Raw genomic sequence first — 20,166 nt, 5'->3', positions numbered from 1 at the left:
CGGACAAGTTTCTCATGTAAGAGCCACAGGTAAGTTGCAAGAGGAGCGTAACTATCACAGGTCTACCCAAGCCTTCAAGTCAACCACCAATGCTGTCTGGAGGCCCCGGCCCTCCTCTCAAGGCACCTATCTTCCCCCAAAACCGAAGTTCCCTTCCTTGAGATGCTACAAACATCAGATCCCCTCAGCAAATCCCACATCTGAAGGGCAATTCAAAGCCTCAGCCCTCTCCCTCCTCCAAAATCCCAAGCCTGTTCCAGCACGTGCCCCTACCTCCAGCAACATCGCTGTCCCCATCCCCAGCAACACCTCTGTCCCAAACCCAATCCTGTAACAACACTCTTGCCGACCCAGCAGTGCCCTTGCCCCATCCCACCTGCACCCTACACATCCCTTCCACCCTGCTAATGCCCTCCCAAGAGCTCCCCTTCCCCATAAATGCTCTCTATAACCCCTGAAAGAACTAGTGCCCCCCCAGCCACCCTCTCCCCAGTGTCCCCACTGCCCCCCTCAGCCACCCTCTCCCCAGTGCCCCCACCACCTCCAGCACCCCCTCAGCCACCCTCTCCCCAGTGCCCCCACCACCTCCAGCGCCCCCTCAGCCACCCTCTCCCCAGTGCCCCCACCACCTCCAGCGCCCCCTCAGCCACCCTCTCCCCAGTGCCCCCACCACCTCCAGCGCCCCCTCAGCCACCCTCTCCCCAATACCCCCACCACCTCCAGCGCCCCCTCAGCCACCCTCTCCCCAGTGCCTCCACCACCCTCTCAGCCACCCTCTCCCCAGTGCCCCCACCACCTCCCGCGCCCCCTCAGCTACCAGCACGGCCTCAGGCAGCCCATCCCCGGTGCCCCCCCCGACCTCCCGCCGCGGCGCCGGCCGCACCTCACGGTCCTTGAGGCCCAGCAGCAGCACCTCCTCCATGAGGGTGAGCCGCGTTTCCTTGGAGTCGCCCTTCTCGTCGTCGCCCGGCTCGTCCCGGCGGCTTTCATCCTCCGGGCCGCCCCCGGCCCCTCGCTCCTTGTCGGCGGCGGCGCTGCGGGAGGCCTCGGTCCGGCGCTGCACCAGGCCGGAGCTGCGCTGGGTCAGGGAAGTCATGGCTGGCGGCGGCGGCGGGGCAGAGGGGCTCGGCGGCAGCGCGGGGGAAAGAAGAGGAGGAGGAGGAAGAAGAAGAAGCGACGGGGGCCGCTCCCGCCTCTGCCCTATCCGCGCCGGGGCTGCGGCGGGCCGGGGGGAGGCATGGGGAGCGAGGCCAGGCCGCGGAGGAGGAGGAGGAAGAGGAAGAAGCAGCAGCAGCGAGGGGCCGGCGTCCCCCCCCTCCCTACGGCGGCGGCGGCCGAGCTGGCGGCGGAGCTTCTCTTCCAATATGGCGGCGCGGATGTCAGCGGAAGATGTGGCAGTGGCGGGCGGGGGGGGCGCCGGAAAGGGCGGCGGGCGAGCAGGCGGGACAGCGCTCGGCTGGCGGGCGGCGGCGAGGCGGGGAGCTCTCGCCCGGCCTCCACCCGCGCCAAGCAGGGGCTCTCCCCGCACGCGGCCCGTCACGGTAACACCCCCCCCCCCCCAAAAAAAACTAGTGGTGGGAAATTCACCACCTTCTGTCAAGTTGCTCCAGCCCGTTGGTGATCACACGGTGAAAAAGTTGTGCCTTATCCGCTGCCTTAACGCCTGCGCGATGTCGTTTTCAGCCACGAGGCCTGGTCGGCTTGCTGTGAAGAAGCCTCTGCGCGCGGCTGCGCCCTGGCCCGCGCCCTGGCCCTGGCCCTGGCCCTGGCCCTGGCCCTGGCCCTCGCCCTCGCCCTCGCCCTGGCCCTCGCCCTCGCCCTGGCCCTCGCCCTCAGCAGGCGGAGGGGCCCCTCGGCGCCGCGCCGTCCCCCGCTCAGTCTGGCGTCTGAAGGCTGCTGTAAGGCCCTCCGCTTCAGTTGGGAGCGTTGGCGCTGCTGGCTGGTGACACTTGCCTCGGGGGCAGTACAGCTTCTCTGCGGACCCCCTTCCCCCCTGCTTACACGTTTAAAGACTGTGCTAGCCCTTTTGCGCGTGCCACACCACAAGCTCGTGGCCTGCCTGGCCAGGCTGAATCCCATATATGTTTCGTAGCGTGTTTTATTGCAGGATAAAGGTGCTTACGATGCAGGCGTGGCCTGTTCTTTTAGTCCTGGATTAGGATTTTACGTTTGGCCTTACTGAGAGCCATATATGTTACTTGCACCCTGTTCAGCAAGAGCTCCAAGTCACTTTGCAAGTGACTCTAGCATCCGTTATTTACCGCTTCCCCAGTTCTTACCTAATCTGCTGATGTTATTTGGCGCTAATTCCGTATAGCTTCTTCAAGATCATTGATGAAAATGCATAGCAGAGGGTCAAAAACTGATGCCTGGAGGACCTGAATCGCTGACACAAGTGTTGCCGATCGTTCCTCTTCTGTGCTTTGATGCCTGCCAGTTGCTCACAGCCCATTTTGTGCAGTGTGCCATTTTGATTTTTTATCGTCGCATTTTTTTAAATCAAAATGTTTTATTGTACCAGGTCAAACGCCCAGACAAAACTTCAGGATATAACATGAACACTATTACTTTTATCAAATAAACGTTTGCATAAAAAACAGATACCACGATAGCATCAACCAGACCTGTTTTCTGGAAATCTGTTTTCTGAAACAGTAATTATACGCACATCTTTATTAATACAGTCCTATATGAGCCGTTCAGATACTTTGCTGAGGATTGAAATCAAGATGACAGGCCTCTAATTAGCTTTGGTCATGCCTTTTACTTTGTTTTAATATTGTTACAACATCAGTTTTCTTCCAGTCCTTTGGAACTTTTCTAGTGTTCCAAGATTTAGTGAAAGTCATAATTAGAGATCAAAAGATGTTCTGAAAAGCTCTTTTGAAAATCAGTGTACAGATTGCTGATTAAAAATTACCTAGGTTTACCACAGCTGTTTAAATTCTTCTTGTAACAGTACACTGTTAATGGAAAGTATTTCATCCTTGTCCCATACAATAAAACTCATCTATTTCCCCCAAATGCGAAGATATTTATTGAATACTTCAGCCTTTTTTAAAGTATTATTATTGACAATTCTTACATTTCTCTCTAGCAATATCATTTTTAGAATTCCCTTTGAATCTGCTGGTATTTAACCCCTTGTTCCTTTCTATCAGCCAAAGATTTTTCATCATATCTTCTAATTTGCAACTGTTTCTTCAATTCCTAGATTTACATAAAGCAATATAATCTTCTCCTTTTTTATCGATAAAATGCACTGTTGAGACTATTACAATTATTTTCACTTTCCCACTACGCCACTATGGCATTTTAACGGGTTTGGTCTTTTATCTTGATTGCGTTTTGGGGCTTAACTGATTGGATGTTCATTAGCAGCTCCTAATTATCATGTATATTTTTCTGTTTGAGTCCTTTTCTGAAGGGTCTTCAGACTCAAATGAGTCATCATTATTTTCAGTTTTGTGAAAATAGCTTTTTAAAAGCAGTAGCTATATATATTTTTGAGTTGCCTGCTTTTCTGTTTTTTATTTCAGAAGTGATCAGGTTAGGATCATTTGTAGGTTAAGTAGAATTTTTAATTTTGTTGATCAATTTTATTTTTTTAATTTCATTTTATTATGATGAGGTGTGCTGTAAAATTCCTTATATTTGACACTACTTATCCATTAGAAGTAGTCATTTTTCTGACTTAGAATCTCACATATCATTTTAATACTGATAACATGAGATTTCCAGCATCTCACTCAGATTGCAGTTCTGTGTAATAACTTAGCTTTTTCCCTCAGCATATTACACAGATGGTTATTAAAGGGGCAGTTATCCTGTACTATAATGCAGTTTGAAGGCCTACAGCTGTAAAATACCAAGTTTTTTTTTTGTAAAATACCTTTTCTGTTTTATCAGTTGAAGAATGGATCAGTAAATATTCAAGCTCTAAATAAATAATAAACTTGTAGGTTTTGCAGTTGGGTACTAGATGCTTACGTGTGCATATACACTAAACATATTAGCGATACTGCTGATGTTATCTGGGCTATTCACCCAAATAAAAATAATACTGTGCATCATAGTGCCCAACCACAGGCCAGGTTCAAATTTTTTGAAAAAAGTTTAATATCATATATATCGTGTAAAGTAGGGATTATACCTTCTATTTAATGGGAACTGAATCTATCTAATCTCTGAAGATAATTTATTCTATCATTCTGTAAAAAGATTAGTATAACAATTATAAATATATGCATAAATACAACTAAATTGCATACAGAATAAATGCATTGCTGGAGAATTTGGTAGTTTTTAGAATTGCATGAGTTTAACTAACTGTGATTTCAAACTAATGCAGTTTTTCATTACTAATTGCAGTTCTGATTCTTTATCATTAAGCGAAACTAATAAACTCAGTGTGAATCAAATTAAGAATGCCTATAATTGAATTTTGAGCCAATTACTTTTTTTTTTTTAACATCACTGCAACCCTGATAGACATAGCCAATATTTGCATCAGACAATAGCAAACAAAACCCACACTGGCATCAGATTTCGTTGGTGTTGATTCTTCGTATACTACTGAAAGCTGTTGTTTTATGGACTCTACCTAGTCTATTGAATCTCCACCTGAGAGAGCCTAAGTATATGTCACAGCTTTGTTATCTGCGATTTATTTTGCAGTACCGAGTCATATTGTAAAAATATTTCTGAGTCATAAGTGGCTTTACCAGGAGCTTGGAAGGCTGTAGCCCCCTACCCTTTGGCTTAGCATTGGCTGGTGCTATGCATACGTCACGTGCTTTGAGTTGTCATTATGTACTGTGTACTGAATTCCCTTCCTCGTCCCATCACAATTACAGTGTCATCCAGCCTGTGAACGGATGGACTTACTTAATCTTTGAAATGTTGGACGAAGAAGCAAGAATGCATAAAGAAGGTCTGCCGTCTATAAAAAAAAGTCTTTGACTTGCCAATAACACACCCTCATTTAAACTTAAGCCAGTATTTGGCAGAATTTCTGTAATAGTGGCTAATGATTCTTAAGTTATGGACTAGACTTCAAAAGTACATAGGTTTTTTGAACTGCAGGTAGGCTCCCAATAAGTGGAAATAAAGGGGAAAATAGAAAAAGCTTGAAACTTTGACTCTTCCTTCGGGTTGTGCTAGCTGCAGGTCTTGTGATTTACTGAACAATGGAAGTAGGGGTCACTTCTGCAATTAACAGACTAAATGGAAACTCATGCCTGTTGGGATAGCAGGTCAAACCAAGAGTAACTTTATAAACACCGAAAGCAGCAAGCCACCTGCTATTAGCTATTAACAAAGGTGTTGTAACTTGAATGTCACAACTATAACATACTGCTGATTAAGGCTACAATGTGTAAAAGTCTAAATCTAATAGATGTACCATCCTCTGAAACTTAAAAGTTTAGTGGACAAATCCTAGTTCTACTGCCACAGAATCATAACAAGGTACTACTAGGCAGATTTCTCTCTTGAAGGATGGTTAGGTTAATGCCTTGTGGATGTTTTGAAATCGATAGCAAGAAAACTGAATTTTATTTTCTAGAGGAAACAGAAGCTAGAAGGAGCCTGCTGACTCTGATATAGCTTCACCGTCCACGGGCTTCACCAGTAAAGCTTGTTTACGTTCCTACCTGTGTTTTCACATTCCCTTTTAGTGAGTTTGCCACTCCCAATTATGCCACTACAAACAAGTGTCAGATCCCTGAAAGGATGCGACTTAAAATAACAGTCCAAAAGAAGGTTATGTATTTTTTCAGTTTTCAGTTCGACAGGGCAGCCTCACAAATAGGCACGGTATTGTTGGAGAAGGAGCACTGAGCTGCCATACAAAATGTGGAAACCAGTGGTCAGAAGCAAAGGACAGGAATTTCTTAAGGTCAAACCATCATATCTTGAAGCTTCCTGATTAGAAGCATGCTGCTTAAGTTCTAGGACAGACATTAATGATAGAAATCGTTTTGAAGGAACACAATATCTTGAGATTTGTTCTGTCCAGTATTACCAATGTGATCTCCAAGAACAGGAAATTTCTTCCAGGAAGAATCAAGATGAGGAGTACAGAGTGATGACAGAAGGAGGAGACGAGAGACTATTGGACAAGAGAAATGAGTAGACTGCGATATTGTAAGTGGAAAGAAACTAAAATTAATTATCATCTGACCATAGAGATAGTACACAGTGGTCGCATAACATTATCTAGCCTGTTCTCTCTTTCAGCTTCAGCTGAAAACCTGTTTTACTTGTCCTGTTGTACTGGTTACCAAATAAACCCATTAGTGGCTGTTTAGTCTAGCTGGAATTTTTTTGGTGGTTTTTGGACTGAAGTTTCCAAAACTAGCAGCAAATCTTTTTAAGTAGAAAAGACCCACTGAAATGGCTCTTTCTGTCCATACAACAAAGCCCTGCTTTCACAGCTTTTAAAGCCCAGTAGTTAGACATTGTTTAAGTTATCACTTTACAAAGCAGAAATTTGGTAATACATATTTTCTAATAAGCCTCTTTTTAAATCATCCCAAAGAAGTGGCTTAAGGATGATGGTTTAGGCCTCTCAAAAATACGAAGAGTTATTCCATATTTGACCTAGACTGGTTCAGGATAGCATGAAGCTGCAAATTACTTTTAGTGGCACGGTGCCAGCTGTTAACACCTAGCTCATAAAAAAACCAGATACAGTCTGATACATCCACTAAGTCAGTAAAAAGATTTCTTTTAACTTCAAGGGGCTTTGAGTTAAAATTGAGTACTGCCTTTAATTTTTATATATACAAACCAATAAATTGTGGGGGTTTTTAGAGACAGAGTGACAGACACTTTAGGAAAACAAAAGGCAGACGTGCAAAGGTGGCATTCACACTTGCTCATTTCAGAAAGGTTTCCTTTTATATCACGTATTTCCAGATCCTCTCATTTTCTCATCACCTGCTGAGTTCAGATGATTGCTAGTTCCTGTAATCTTTGTTATTTTAATAGCATCTTAATAGGGCTACCAAGATGATTAGAGGGCTGGAGCACCTCTCCTATGAAGAAAGACTGCAAGAGCTGGGCCTGTTCAGCCTGGAGAAGAGAAGATTGAGAGGGGATCTCATCAACGTGTACAAGTATCTGAAGGGGGAGTGTCAAGAGGATGAGGCCAGCCTCTTCTCCGTGGTGCCCAGCGACAGGACAAGAGGCAATGGGCAGAAACTGAACCACAGGAAGTTCCATCTGAACCTGAGAAAAAACTTCTTCACTGTGAGGGTGACAGAGCATTGGAACAGGTTGCCCAGAGAGGTGGTGGAGTCTCCTTCGCTGGAGATATTCAAAAGCCGTCTGGATGTGATCCTGGGCAATATGCTCTAGGTGACCCTGCTTGAGCAGGGAGGTTGGACTAGATGATCTCCAGAGGTCCCTTCCAACCTAAACGATTCTGTGATTCTGTGATTCTGTGATCTTCCTCCCTGTATAGCTATCATCTGAGTGATACTATTCAATAGCAAGAATCTGTACTTGCCATTTTAATATTCCAAGTACAACACTGAAAACATAAGGACAAAAATATCAGTTAAGGTGCTGTTTGTAATAAAGATGCTTCAATTTCTACATCGTGGTTCAATCAGCATCACTAGGAAAAATGTGCAGCTTTCTTCACACATGTTCATTTCATAAAATGAGGTGGAAGTCCCGTGTCATGCAACCACCACCCAAACTGACTGTCGTTAGTACTTTGACAACTTGTTGTCAAATGTTGTCAATGTTTAATGCAATGAATTTCATATAAATGCAGTTTTGAAAAAATCCTTGTTTCAGTTCCTAATGTAACAAATTCTTCACTATCTGTTCCTTGTAAAGTATACAAATACTCATCAACTCATTAAAAAAATACGTAAAGCCAGATGGTGAAAAGAAAATGTTTCCACAGAGTTGTAATTTACAAGATAAAATAGTGATTACAACAGTAGATTTTTTTGTCAAATTAGAGAGAACTCTGGTTCATTCACAAATATGTATATAGTAAACGTCTATTACTTTTGGTATGTTTTCATCCTTTCCTTATGACTGAAGAGCCACACAAAGAGAATCAAATAATCAGTGGTAATTTTAGAACACAGTAAATGTGAGGCAAACAGGGACACGGGGTAAATTAGGGAGAAAAACACAAGATTCCAGGAACTAGCGGTCATATAAACTCAGCACAGGTGGGTGAGCAGTTGGGAGAGGGGAAATGGAAGAAAAATTTAGAAATGGCAGCAGCCATCTCGAAGCCTCTCTAAAGACAGTTGTAAAGGAGCTAAAGCTGCGTTCACTCTTTACCTTGTGCGTGAGAAATCAGCCAAATGTATTGAAATGCCCGTTGTAGTCCTGGCAGAGGCTGTAGACTCTGCTTACGCTAGGTGGTTTGTACTTCCAATGGCAGCCAGGAGGCTGTCATCACATCTAACTCACTGGTGTGTAGAAGAGTTTCTGATTAGGAATCCGTGAGTGCTAGAAGGTTTTTAAGTTTGGCACAGACAGTAATACTTTCCATAATACCTGCTATCCAGGGAGCTCAAACCATATAATAGGCAATCATAGATAAAGCATTCATATATTTCTGGTGCACGGTTTTCCTCAATTCATCCAAGGGTCAAAACAGAGCGTAAGCGCGCCTACCTAGATCTGTTACATTTAAAGTCGGCTTTGAACCCATGAAACAATGAAATCTGGTGAGATGTCACACTTCTTCCCGGCTGCTCCAGCGCACTGTATCTTAGTAGCTTGTGGACTTCTTCGCACAGTCCTTGCCATCATGACCTGTTAGAGACTTAACTGGGATTTGGTTATGCCTGAGCATGAAACAAAATTGCAGAAGACGTTATTTAGTGGGAGCACGTACAGACAGGACCACGTGCCTTCACAGGAGGGGCAGGGAGGCTCAGAAGTGGGACTCTCAGCTCAGTAACAGAGCACCCCATGAGATGCTGCCACTTTTGTGCTGTGACCTGTACCCCAGGTGCCTCCAACTGACTGCAGAGCAAAAAGTTTGAGAAGATTGACCCACAAGCATTTTCTCACAAATTTAAAACAAGCTAAAAGCTGATTGATTTTCTTTGGGCAAGTTCTGCGCTGGATTATATCTGTACTATCTTCAATACTGTAAAATAATGTTTTCACTAGGCCATTTCTAACTGATTGCTATTAGAGGGGTCTTCTCACTGACAAACACTTTACCATCAATGTAAGCATTCATTAATACATTTGAGAGCAAAGAGCTGCTGTTCAAACAGAAATCTCTTCACAGGAGATTTACAAGGCATATTTAAATGAAATCTAGACTGCAGACTCTATTCTTAGTTTCTTAAGAATATGAATTGTTGGGACAAAGGCAACTTAGGACATGTTATGTACATGCTATATAGACTGAAGGGTATTTGAACATCAAACACAACATAGTCCTTGAGGCTGGCCAGTTATTAAAAGAATGCCGCTGTCAAAGTGAATAAATACATTTTCATAAATAGCAACTGCATTGTTAGTTCATCGACATCCTATAAATATGTAAGGCCTCCTGCTCTGTATTTGGATACCACCCAGCGTAAGGACGCTACCTGCACATGACTAAGTGAAGAAGATACACAATATCTAGCCATGAGATAGGAGGGTGTGTGATTATAGAGCGTCTCCAGTTTTTTAATATTAGTATTTGTAGCAATCGTGGATTAGAACAGAGCAGAAACCTGACTAGCAAAGAACTATCTTTGAAAATTCACAGCCAAGCAAAAATGTTAAAATCAACCTTGTATGTCTCACCTCTTCAGATGTTTTTGCCTTTTAGTAATTTTTTCTTCCTAGAAACTAGATTGAGGAAGAAGAGAGGGGACTTGGGGCTTCATTCCTGAAGCCAAAAAGGGCTACAAACAGCACCAGAAACAGAAAATACAGCTGGAAAAGTTGGACAAGAGCAATGTGGCTTTTTTGTAAGGCTCCTGTCCAGTTTCGAGGGCATGCATGTCATGTAAAGTAAAGTACCAATGTAAAACACGCTTCCTTCATTTGTCTATTGAACATTCCCACCCCTCAAACTCCAAACTGGAAATCAGTTCAAATGGAGGGGGCATCTCTGAACAGATTTGGGAATGCTGGGCTTCGGGCATTACGGCGTCACTTTCAAAAGGAGCCCTACAGGCCAGACACGTACATGATCCAGGGGTTTTCATCAGATGGGGAAGAGGGACTCGCCTCACTGACCCTCGAGTGAACCGGCAGCTTAGTGCACTTCCCTGCATGCCCAGACGTGCAGCAGCAGCAGAGAGGCAGTGACACGAGACAGTGTGGGGAAACCTGTCATGAGAAAAACTCTCCAAATACTTGTTTACTGTTGGGAAGAAAAGGAGAGTTCAGTTACATGAACTGCTGTCTTACTGCTGGCCACTTGCTTTTGTATTTTGTTTTATTTCTTTTTTAAAGGTACTGCGCTGTTGCAAAAGTTACCTTCGAGTAGGGTGGAAGAAGCTTTACTGTTCTCTTGAATCCATCTACTGTTAGTCAAACTACAGCGTCAGGCCAGGGCATTCATGCCTGTCTGCCTCTGACCCTCATGCTAGTACAGAAACAGCAACTTGTGGCAAGTAACCATCAGACTCGGTTGCAGGGGTGGCTACAAAACACAGCCTACCTTTTGGGCCTCCCACAAATCTGTCTCCTCCAGCTGCCGGTCTTGGTCTGCAGCTCACAGTGAGGAGCTACATCAGTGAAGGCGGGATTAGACCTTCAGGACTCCAGTGACTTCCCTGGGGATGAGAGAGAGAAAAGGACAAGGAGGCGAATTAACACCATTCACAAATCAGAACGGAAGTTATGAGCAAAAATTTGGAGGAGAAGTTCAGCTGATGACTGGCAATGGAGATGCATTCAGCAGCGTAAAAGCAAGGCCCAGGCCTGGCCCAGGAACCTCCCAGCACCACTGGGGCATCTGCCAGGGGGGACCTTAGCCAGCAGCGAGGACTGAGAAAGAAGCTGCACAGCAAATCAGTATTTCCACTCACATGGAGAGTTAGTCCAGATCCCTGTCTGGTTTATAAGTCAAATTTGGAAGATAAAATAAATCCCTTGCTGCTCTTGCTGAGATACAAAAGTGACATACGAGCTTTCCATATTTAACACGGAATATATCACACTGATGAGTCAACCATCTGTATCAAGGTGTCCTACTTTGGCATTTATGGTCTTTTCTCACTAAATGTTTTCACTAACATTTACTTACGCACCAAGCTAGCTTAATTCTCTTTGCTGGGAGATAAAGCAATGATTATTATATTTATCAGCTGTTTACTACACAGTAAGTCATTCAGAGAGATTTTTTTTTTAAAAATCCTTTAAAAAGCTTCCCCAAACGAAAAATAATCTCATTGTTCAAATCCTACATTAGGGAGCACCACATGCAGTTCCCGTGTTTCTGGAGAACCAGTACACAGGCAGAACACGCTTAAGCTTTTACTGCAAAATGCACCTGAGCCGAGAGTTACGAGGACGTGGCTTAAATCCTGAGAGGTGATCTCTCACTGCCAATGCTTACTCTAGGAGTGCAGGACCAGGCACTGTGCCAAAGCAAAGAAAACACTCCCTATCCTGAAACACGCTCCTACTCTGAAAAACTGCTCTGTAAAAGCAACTTTTGGAAGTTCCCTCCTCTTTAAATCAAACGGGCTCTGTTTTCCTAACTGCAAACTCAGCCTGGAACTGGTGAACCAACTTGGCACTTCAACATCAGTCATAAACACCCTGCAGCTGAAACCAAGTATGACTTACATCTGCACAACCCCAGGACTGTAACTTGGCCTCAGATATGAACGTCATGTTTGAATACGTGTTCGCTGGTCATTGTTAATATAAGGTTAATACAAGGTGCCAGAGTGTCTTTAACCTGCTTCCTGACACAATCTATTTCTAATGCTTGACAAGGCCACTTTGCTCTTATCTGTACTACTGCAACTGAAATAAAAGCTTCACAAATGATTTAGATGATGGTGTACTCACAGCTCCTTTCCCCTGTCTGGAGTGCTGACAGTAGCAAGGACTTATATGGCAGAGAATATACAGGAGGACCAAAACCGGTAGGTAAGAAGATGACCTTTTTACCTAGCCACTTTCCGTTGGCCAGACTGTCTTTGAAGGATACTGTAGCACGGCAAGCATTTTCAGACTCGAAAATACCGCTTAATTGTGTGTGATAGTCACAAAATATAATTGTTACATTTAGTAAGAGTGCTTTCAAAATTGGCCAGCAATCAAAATGAAAACTGTGCCAAATATTTTAGAAGTGAAATAATCTCAGCGGTGATTACTTAGCAAGGTGGAGTGCCATGATCTCCCCTTACCTTTGACACTGTACCAATGCATAGACACAATTACTTCAAAGTAGACTTTCTTAGTATATCTTCAGCATGACTGGTAAAATCAAAAAACTATCAAAACTCCCAAATTACTCCATTTGCCAGTTTCACTTCTGCAGGAAGAGATCTTTCTTGACCTGGGCAGTTGGCCAATTCAGAGTCAGATAGGTTACTCCAGTTAGGAATAAAGCATCTTTGATGCAGTTTGGTTTAGTTACAAGAACGTACAGCCCTGCATCTTTGAGCACACAATCACACAACTCAGAAAATTTGTTTAAACACAGCTTTTTCAGCCAACACCCTGACCCCAAAGCCCCTTTTCAAGGCTTCTCCTATCAGTTCTCCAGAGAACAATCAATTTTGTTCTCTCACCAATATCTAGTACTTCTGAAAATCTGGTCTAATTGCCAGACCAAAGTTGCCAATGTCTCGTTACGTAGCTATTGCCTACCCCAACGTGGGGAGACTGCTTCGACTTCTGTAGCTCAGCACAGAGGGTTTGCTGACAACCAGGCACAGTTTTAGTTGATGCAGTTCTCTCACCTTCTGACAGGAGGCCCAGGTAGAAGTTCAGGAGACTGGGGAAGTCTGAATCAGTGGGGGATTTTAATTGACTAAGATTTTCCAGTAAGTGTAGCTATCTGGGTGGTACCCTATTGGCAAACCAATAGTTAAAAGAATTTAACAAAAGCTAGTAGTAAAGATGCATCGAATACATTTTCTACACACTTGTCGCTCAGCCATATCCAAAGGGATTTTCACTACAGACTAAAATTCCCACCAACTAAAAACTTTCTGTAAACTGACACAGCTGAACAAATGGTGTTAAAGGACACAACCATTTAAGTAAAGTATTTCTTTTTCCCCACATGTCCTCCTAAAGAACAGCTAAGCATTGTTTCCTCACTTAAAAAAGAAAAAAATCTGAGCTCAAGTGTACTAAACAATTTCTTTTCGGTCCTGTGATTAAATTTACATTTTAAACTCCAGTTCAGCAGACTTGAAAATGGTTTAACTAACTGAATATAACTTTTCAAAGGAAAAAAATATTTTGAGGGGGGCGTCGAGCCACGTGCAACACTGTCCTGACAAACACAAAGACATAAGTCGTCGCCTTTTCCCTATGGGTGCCTGTTTCAGCTGGAGAGACGTTTGCTTCTGAGGGCAGACTTGCTATGCAGCACGTTGTATATTAATAACCAAAAGAAAAAATGTTCAAGAAGAGGAAGGATGTCTACCAGGTTAGAAAGAAAATTAATGTCAGCAGCTAGCACCAGTAAAGCTGTTGTTACTTTAATAAGATATAAGGATTATGAAGAAATGTTTATGTTCAGTCATTTCCTGCTGCCTGACCAAACGAGTCTGGGTCTGGATAATTACATTTCAGCCGTTTCCAGCATCCCCTATTACCTGCAGAACTCCAGAGGCTTTGCATATTCACAGGCCTCTACTTAATACCAAGACATTAAGTAATGGCTTCTCTGTTTCTCTATGAATGTATTTCATTCTCAGTACCCAGCCCTTTTTATCACCATCTCTGCCAGACAGCTATTGAGCTGCAATTTGAATCACAAAAACGTCACTTCCTTCAGAACAGTATTAGATGGATAAATATCCCCTGAAAATTAGGGTCTCTCAGTCAGATCGGAGGGAGCTCCACCCTACATCTGAGACAGCTAATGGGCTGCAGGCAGGCAAAACGCATTCCCCCCCCCCATTAAACTAAAAAGTGAGTAGGAAAGGGAAGAACATGAATAACCAATCAGCTTAGCTTTGTATAGCTGAAACTTAAAAGAGAAAAGGAGGAATGCATCAGGAATACAACTTTACTTTCAGAGCAATAATTGCTTTCAGATTACAAGTTAAAAAGAAACATGATGTTTGCCTTGCAAATGGTACACTGCTTAATCACAGCCCAGGCACCATGATGGTATTCATAAAAATTTCATAGTTCAAGCTACAGCCAGAGGAACAACAGGTCTGTAGAGCATCAAAATAGATTTCATGGCCATATATTGCGCTAGCTGTTTTGCTGACCTTACCTTCTTACTATAACAAACAAGTCAGATCCAATACAACTATTCTTTAATCACTCTGTGAGGCTTTTACAGGCAACCTCAGATCAAAGCTGGTTCTTTAAAGCTGGTTCTTTTTTTTTTTTTTTTTCCAGAAGGGTTAAATATCCAGTTGAAGTTGTGCATGTTATTCACAACATTTCAGTTAGTATGCATATTCTACGTGGTTCCCGGGATTTTGTTCTTTTTCAACACAGCAGTTCAAGGGTGAGATTTACTTCAAGTCACCTCCTCTGGTTTAACTGTGGGTGGCTTATTGAGAAGAACATCTTCAAACAATGTCTTCCTGTTGTTTCCCTTGCACCACCATAGGGTGATTTGGATCAACAAGCTGATCTGATAGAAAACTAACCTACAAAAGCAAAGTGCGTATTTCCATAAAATCAGCTGGTGGCTCCCTGACATTGACACAGGGAAGGAGGTGCGAGCGCACAGCTGGGGCAGTGCATGGCAGGACCACCCTTTGCAGCAGGTCGCTCATAACTCGTCAGCACAGACATCAGTGCAGCAAATAGCTGAAAGCTACAGGAGATATGCTGTATTAAAAAGGATAGCTTGTGGCTATCACTGTGCTTTTTTCTTTGAAAAAAGTTCAGTTCCCAAAAAGGCTGCAAATGGAATTTTATTTATTCTAAATAATTTTTTTTTATTGTTAATAGACAATCACCAGCGCTGCCATTTTCCATACTGACAAGGAAGTGAGGGACCTTGTACTTTGGAAAGGCTGGGTGTTAATTTTTAAGTGTACTATAGTACTTCTTATCTGGTTTACAGATATTCCTGCTACCTCAGGAGAATACAACAGAAAGAACTATGAGAAACCAAGAACAGATGGCAGATATAAAACCAGTCTTTCCCAGACTTAAGTGAACAGCCGTTAGAAAGCCATGTCAAGAAAGGTTTCCTAAGAGTGAACCCACATGGAAAGTCTGGGCTGCAAAACAGGAAAAATGCAGGAATAAGCCTTTAGGAAATAAGCTGGATTCATTTGTGTAGAGAACTTAAGGTGCTTGGTGGGAAGCATCTTGTTTTGATTTGTGAATCAGGGTCAGAGCGAAAGTTAAACTATCTTCTTGCATCATCATCAAAATTTGAAGCAAAGAGCATTTATACCCTCTGCATAAAATTTTCTTCTCTGTCATCACATTCATGAATAAACATACTTCAAAACAATGCCTGTAGAAACACAAAAAGGAAATTAGTCCTGCTTGCTCCAAAGTTAGCTAGCTAGCTAGTCCACAAGGCTCTCTGACATTTAAAGGCTTGGTAATATTTATAAAATACTTCAAGACTTACATTCATAATTAGCAAAACTCTACATTAATTCTAGCTGGGTTGTTAATTAGAATTTTCCTTCAGCATGTGAATAGGGTTAACAACGAGGATTATAAGTGACCTTTCAGAAGCCATAAGAACGCCAGCTGATTTCCAAGAAACTCAAAGGTGCCCAAGCCTGAATATTGGCTCCTTCAGTATAGAATAATGGAACATATATTTCAGAGCACATAAAAATTCATTTCCTTTTCCTCATTTCCTAGTGACCACATGGTTTAGCTAATCAGTTACCTCTCCATCCACCTGCACCAAAGCTTTGGAAACTAGTAGCTAATTTTGATTGTATTTGACAGAAACAAAAGTTATTAAATTCCAACAAGCTGTCTGGAGAATATATGGCCTGGCCAAGCCACATCCATTTACTTGGCTCCTCAGGAACAGAGATATCAAGTTTGGGTTGGCCAGTAGGTTAGCAGCAATGACAAACCTATTAACTACTAGTACAGCATGTTACTTTGGAGAACAGGGTGGAGATGGAGAGGGAAGACTGAAGATGTTTCAGTACGAGCAAGCGTAGGAAACACCAGAAGAAAGGAAGATATTCAGAGAATTGGGACATGAAACAAAGCTGTAGAAAAATCAGTCTTCATAGTTCTGCTCTTCATAAAATGATTTAACAAATTCACTTCCTGCATAAATATTATCTACCTGCCTTAAGCAGCCAGGCAACACAAAAGGGAAATAGCTAGTTCATTTTACTAAATTAAACAAACGGAGAAACTAAATCTATCAGTTGGTGACATGTCCACTACAACTGAAGTAACATACTGCAATCCAGGAACAGCATGTTATCATTCCACAGGGTTTCAACACGAGGACACGGCTCACAGTAGTCCCAACTATGGCAGCATCAAGCATCCCTTGCTTGTACAGAAGCTTGGCAAGAAGTTAGCAGTCATCTTTTATTCTTTTCTCAGCCTCCTGAACAAAGTATAAAGCTGCTGCTCTCAAAAGTCAGAGCTAACTCCCGAGCCCTCCCAAGCGCCCGTCCCTCTTTGGGACTTGGAACTATTTGTCCTCTACACCACATTCTCTTAACGCAGCCTGAACCATCCCATTTTTATTCCCTTTGTATTCCGTTTGGAGCTGCCCTCCACAAAATTGCTTCTCCAGCTCAAACAGCAGCCATCCTCATCTTCTGAGCTCACTCCCTTCCTAAGGTAATTCTGCTCACCCACCAGGTAAGAGTCCTGCCATTCTGCAAATGCTACAACAAACTAGAGCACTGTATGTAATCATCCTTTGCTGAAAATACCTCAGCACAAAAAGGTTCCCAAAAATGAAAGTAATGCCAACATTTGAGGCAAGAACGGACTCCAGACCATCAGAAGAAGGGCTGAGGGCTTTGCCTCCCTCCCACTGCTAAATTCATCCTGGAAGAACATACACAGTTCTGTATATGGAATATTGTTTGAAGACTCAAAATAGTTTGCTCATCCACCACTTCACTGTCCCAGAAAATGAAGTCCATCCTGCATTATGCCTAGACTGAGGTTCATGCAAAAGCTAGCTCTTTTCAAGTGAGTACCAGGCAGTAAGTACTGCATATGAAGTTTCCAGCTAAAGACTGGAATGAAGGGAATCTCTGGTGACAGAGAGGTAACCCATCATAAGATAGTTACTGCTGAAAGTATTTTACTACCTCCTAAAAGAGCTTTTAGGTGCTAAGCATGAATGGAAAGAGCTTTAATCAGTGCAAGGGATCGGGAGGCGAAGTTGGCTGTGAGTACGTTTACACAGTACAGCCCTGCGTTGCACTAATAACCAAACATTTTTGCTACAATGAATGCTCTCCTGAGTCTAAGTCAAATGGTTAAAGTACACTCACTGATCTTTAAAAGATATGGGTGAAGCAGAGGCACACCTCATGCTACAATACGAACCAGCACTTCCTAGTCTCTGCGTAGGCTGCTACCGTATTGCTCTACCAGACTTTAAGAACAGTTTGGTCTTAAACCCCATCAATCTTGTATATCCCCTTCAAGAAACATTCAAAGTGGTATGATTTTTGAATATGTGATCTGTGCAAATGCAGTTTTTATACAGAAGCCAGTAATTTATCTACAGCAAAAAAAAAAAAAGATTTTTTTCCCATTTGTACTCCATCCCCCAATCCATGCTCAATACATATGGTTTGAGAAATACTAGGGTGCAGTAAGTAATTTCAAGAAGTTGCCTGCCTAGTTTAATATGGTAAGAACAAACACCTTCCCCTCAAATGGAGGAACGCTTAATGAGAAATACATCACTAAGACTGAAATAGCCAGTGTTTATTTAAATAAACTCCTCCAACTTGATATTTAGCACTTTTAGACCACCTCAAGAAGGGGTTGCTTTGCACAGTTATCCTATTACATGGCAGTAACTTTGTCTGTTCCCTGAATCAACAGCACCTGCCCAACAGCAGAGCCAATCAAGACTTCTGCATCACCTCCTCCCAAAAATAGTCTTTAAATACCTAGGGTCTAACTAGACTACCCTTGTCACAGCAGATTGTCAAGTTCACTACGATTTAAAATGTCACTTTGCAAAATGAGCTTAAACATAAATTCTTATTTCAAGACAAATATGTCAAAGTATATTTTATTGACAGTCTCCAAATAGCCCACTAGAGAAATAACAGCATTTTAAAAATAACCATAAAGCTTCTAGCTTGCATTCAGTGTAAAACTCGGAGGTATAAACAGAAGCCTGGAGTAAAAAATATTAAGTACATTCCCAGTCCCATAGTGCAGAAAACCCATAACATTGGTATTTATTCTACATTAGAAGTGTTCCCATGTTCAGTTCCACATATGTTTCTCTTCTATATAAACTTTGATAACTTATGTACAAATAAGATGTCCAACATCTGTTCTTTAATATAAATACATTATCTTCATGACTAAAACATTACAACAGTTTGATCAAAAGTATAGAAAAAAACTATTTAACAATTTTTTTTTCCAATGGCAGTGCTTAAAAAACTCAAATAACCTTAGAATGATAGGTATGTCTTCCCCATAATGCATTGCTCATATGCAATAATACTTTGCATGTGATATGAGTCACTTGAGTTATGGTAATAACGTCTGAAGGACGAGTGCAGGGCAGCCCATTCTAGCAAGTGTTAGCTGTAAAACCACATGCATCATGAAGTGAGTGCAAGTACTAGCACTTTTTTTAATAAAATGCTATGAACTTAAATATTGTCCTTTCACTACTAAGACTTAAGGCAATCGAGAGTTGAGAAGCTTCAGTTTGGCACTAAGTCACATTGAGCCTCCCCTCCCCCCTTTTTTACATATAACAGATTAATATTTATTCTTAGAGGGCCACAGATAATTTTGCTATACACATTAACTATAATTCAGTGTAAAGTGACTGATCAGTAACCTAGTTTAATATCCCTGATTACACTGAGTTGATCCAATTTAAGTGACAGTTTCTCCATCACTTAAGTCCTCCAGCATGGAAATCTTAATTTGTACTAGAGTACAGAGAAAACATTCAATTTCTACCCTCTCAAAGTAACTATTTTATGACTTGCATCCATTCTTGGGGTATTGTAGAATTTAAGCATTCAAACTACATTTGCCAGAGTAAAACTCAGCTTTAGAAAGGACAACTATTTTCAGTAAAAATACTTTATATATAAACATACATACACAGTAGATCAAGAAGTTGACAGGCATTTCTTTATGGCTTTTCTCACTGAGGTACTGCTGTAACTTCCAGCAACAGGATGCAAGTGCTATATGAAAGCCACATTCAGGAGCTGTACCACCAACTCATGACAAGTAGCAATACACTGCAAACCCAGCTTCCCTGCAGGATTACAAAACTGTTTTCCCTTCTATGTGGAGGGTCTCAGTGCAAGCTACAGAAAGCCAGCCTCAAAGGCAATCGGCATAACTGGGAGTCTAGAATGAAACCTCTCACTCCATTAAAAGGGGGGAAAAAAAGGTACTCCTGGCAAATTAGAGTCTCAGTCAGGCCATTTCCTACAATTAACAGCAAACTTTTGGGACTTACATACCAAAGCAGCAAGAGAATATAGCACAACAGCCACACAGTAAGACTCAACATGTAGTTAAGCCTTTGCATCTGATCCCTAAGCTAAGGGCATGCAGAGGCTGAGAAGAGGCAAGCCACCATTATAACACTACACAAGGTGAAGTTCTGCAAGCCAAAGGCGAACACTCTCAGAAAAGATGGGGTGGACAAGCACATGACTTCAGTTCACACCCTAGCAGACAGAAAAATTATGGTGACAACAGGTTTATTCCTCAGCTGTAAAAAGACTGCTCATGAATGCACACTTAGTTACCACCTTCCCCTGTTTATTTCACATGGGGAAAGGGGAAAAAATGCAGATGTATTGAGAACTTCTAGTCACAGTACTT

General features: G+C 42.4%; 1 protein-coding gene and 1 long non-coding RNA gene across 2 annotated transcripts in view; one reads left to right on the top strand and one right to left on the bottom strand.

Moving 5' to 3' along the window:
- Nucleotides 1-1,379, bottom strand: part of LOC138064142 (Golgi phosphoprotein 3) — a 34,583-nt gene extending 33,204 nt beyond the window's left edge. The window contains exon 1 of the mRNA XM_068925377.1: nucleotides 884-1,379. Coding sequence (XP_068781478.1) covers nucleotides 884-1,096 — 213 coding nt within the window. The 5' untranslated portion in view covers nucleotides 1,097-1,379. The remainder of the gene's footprint in view (nucleotides 1-883) is intronic.
- A 51-nt stretch (nucleotides 1,380-1,430) lies between these two features.
- On the top strand, nucleotides 1,431-7,901 carry LOC138064116 (uncharacterized). Its single transcript, XR_011137370.1, has 3 exons — nucleotides 1,431-1,541; nucleotides 6,061-6,147; nucleotides 6,994-7,901. It is a non-coding gene; the product is annotated as an uncharacterized lncRNA (long non-coding RNA).
- Nucleotides 7,902-20,166: the final 12,265 nt, after the last annotated feature.

Source organism: Struthio camelus, chromosome W, assembly GCF_040807025.1.
Source record: "Struthio camelus isolate bStrCam1 chromosome W, bStrCam1.hap1, whole genome shotgun sequence".
In the NCBI taxonomy this organism is placed as follows: domain Eukaryota; kingdom Metazoa; phylum Chordata; class Aves; order Struthioniformes; family Struthionidae; genus Struthio; species Struthio camelus.
This window is presented reverse-complemented; position numbering and strand designations above follow the sequence as displayed.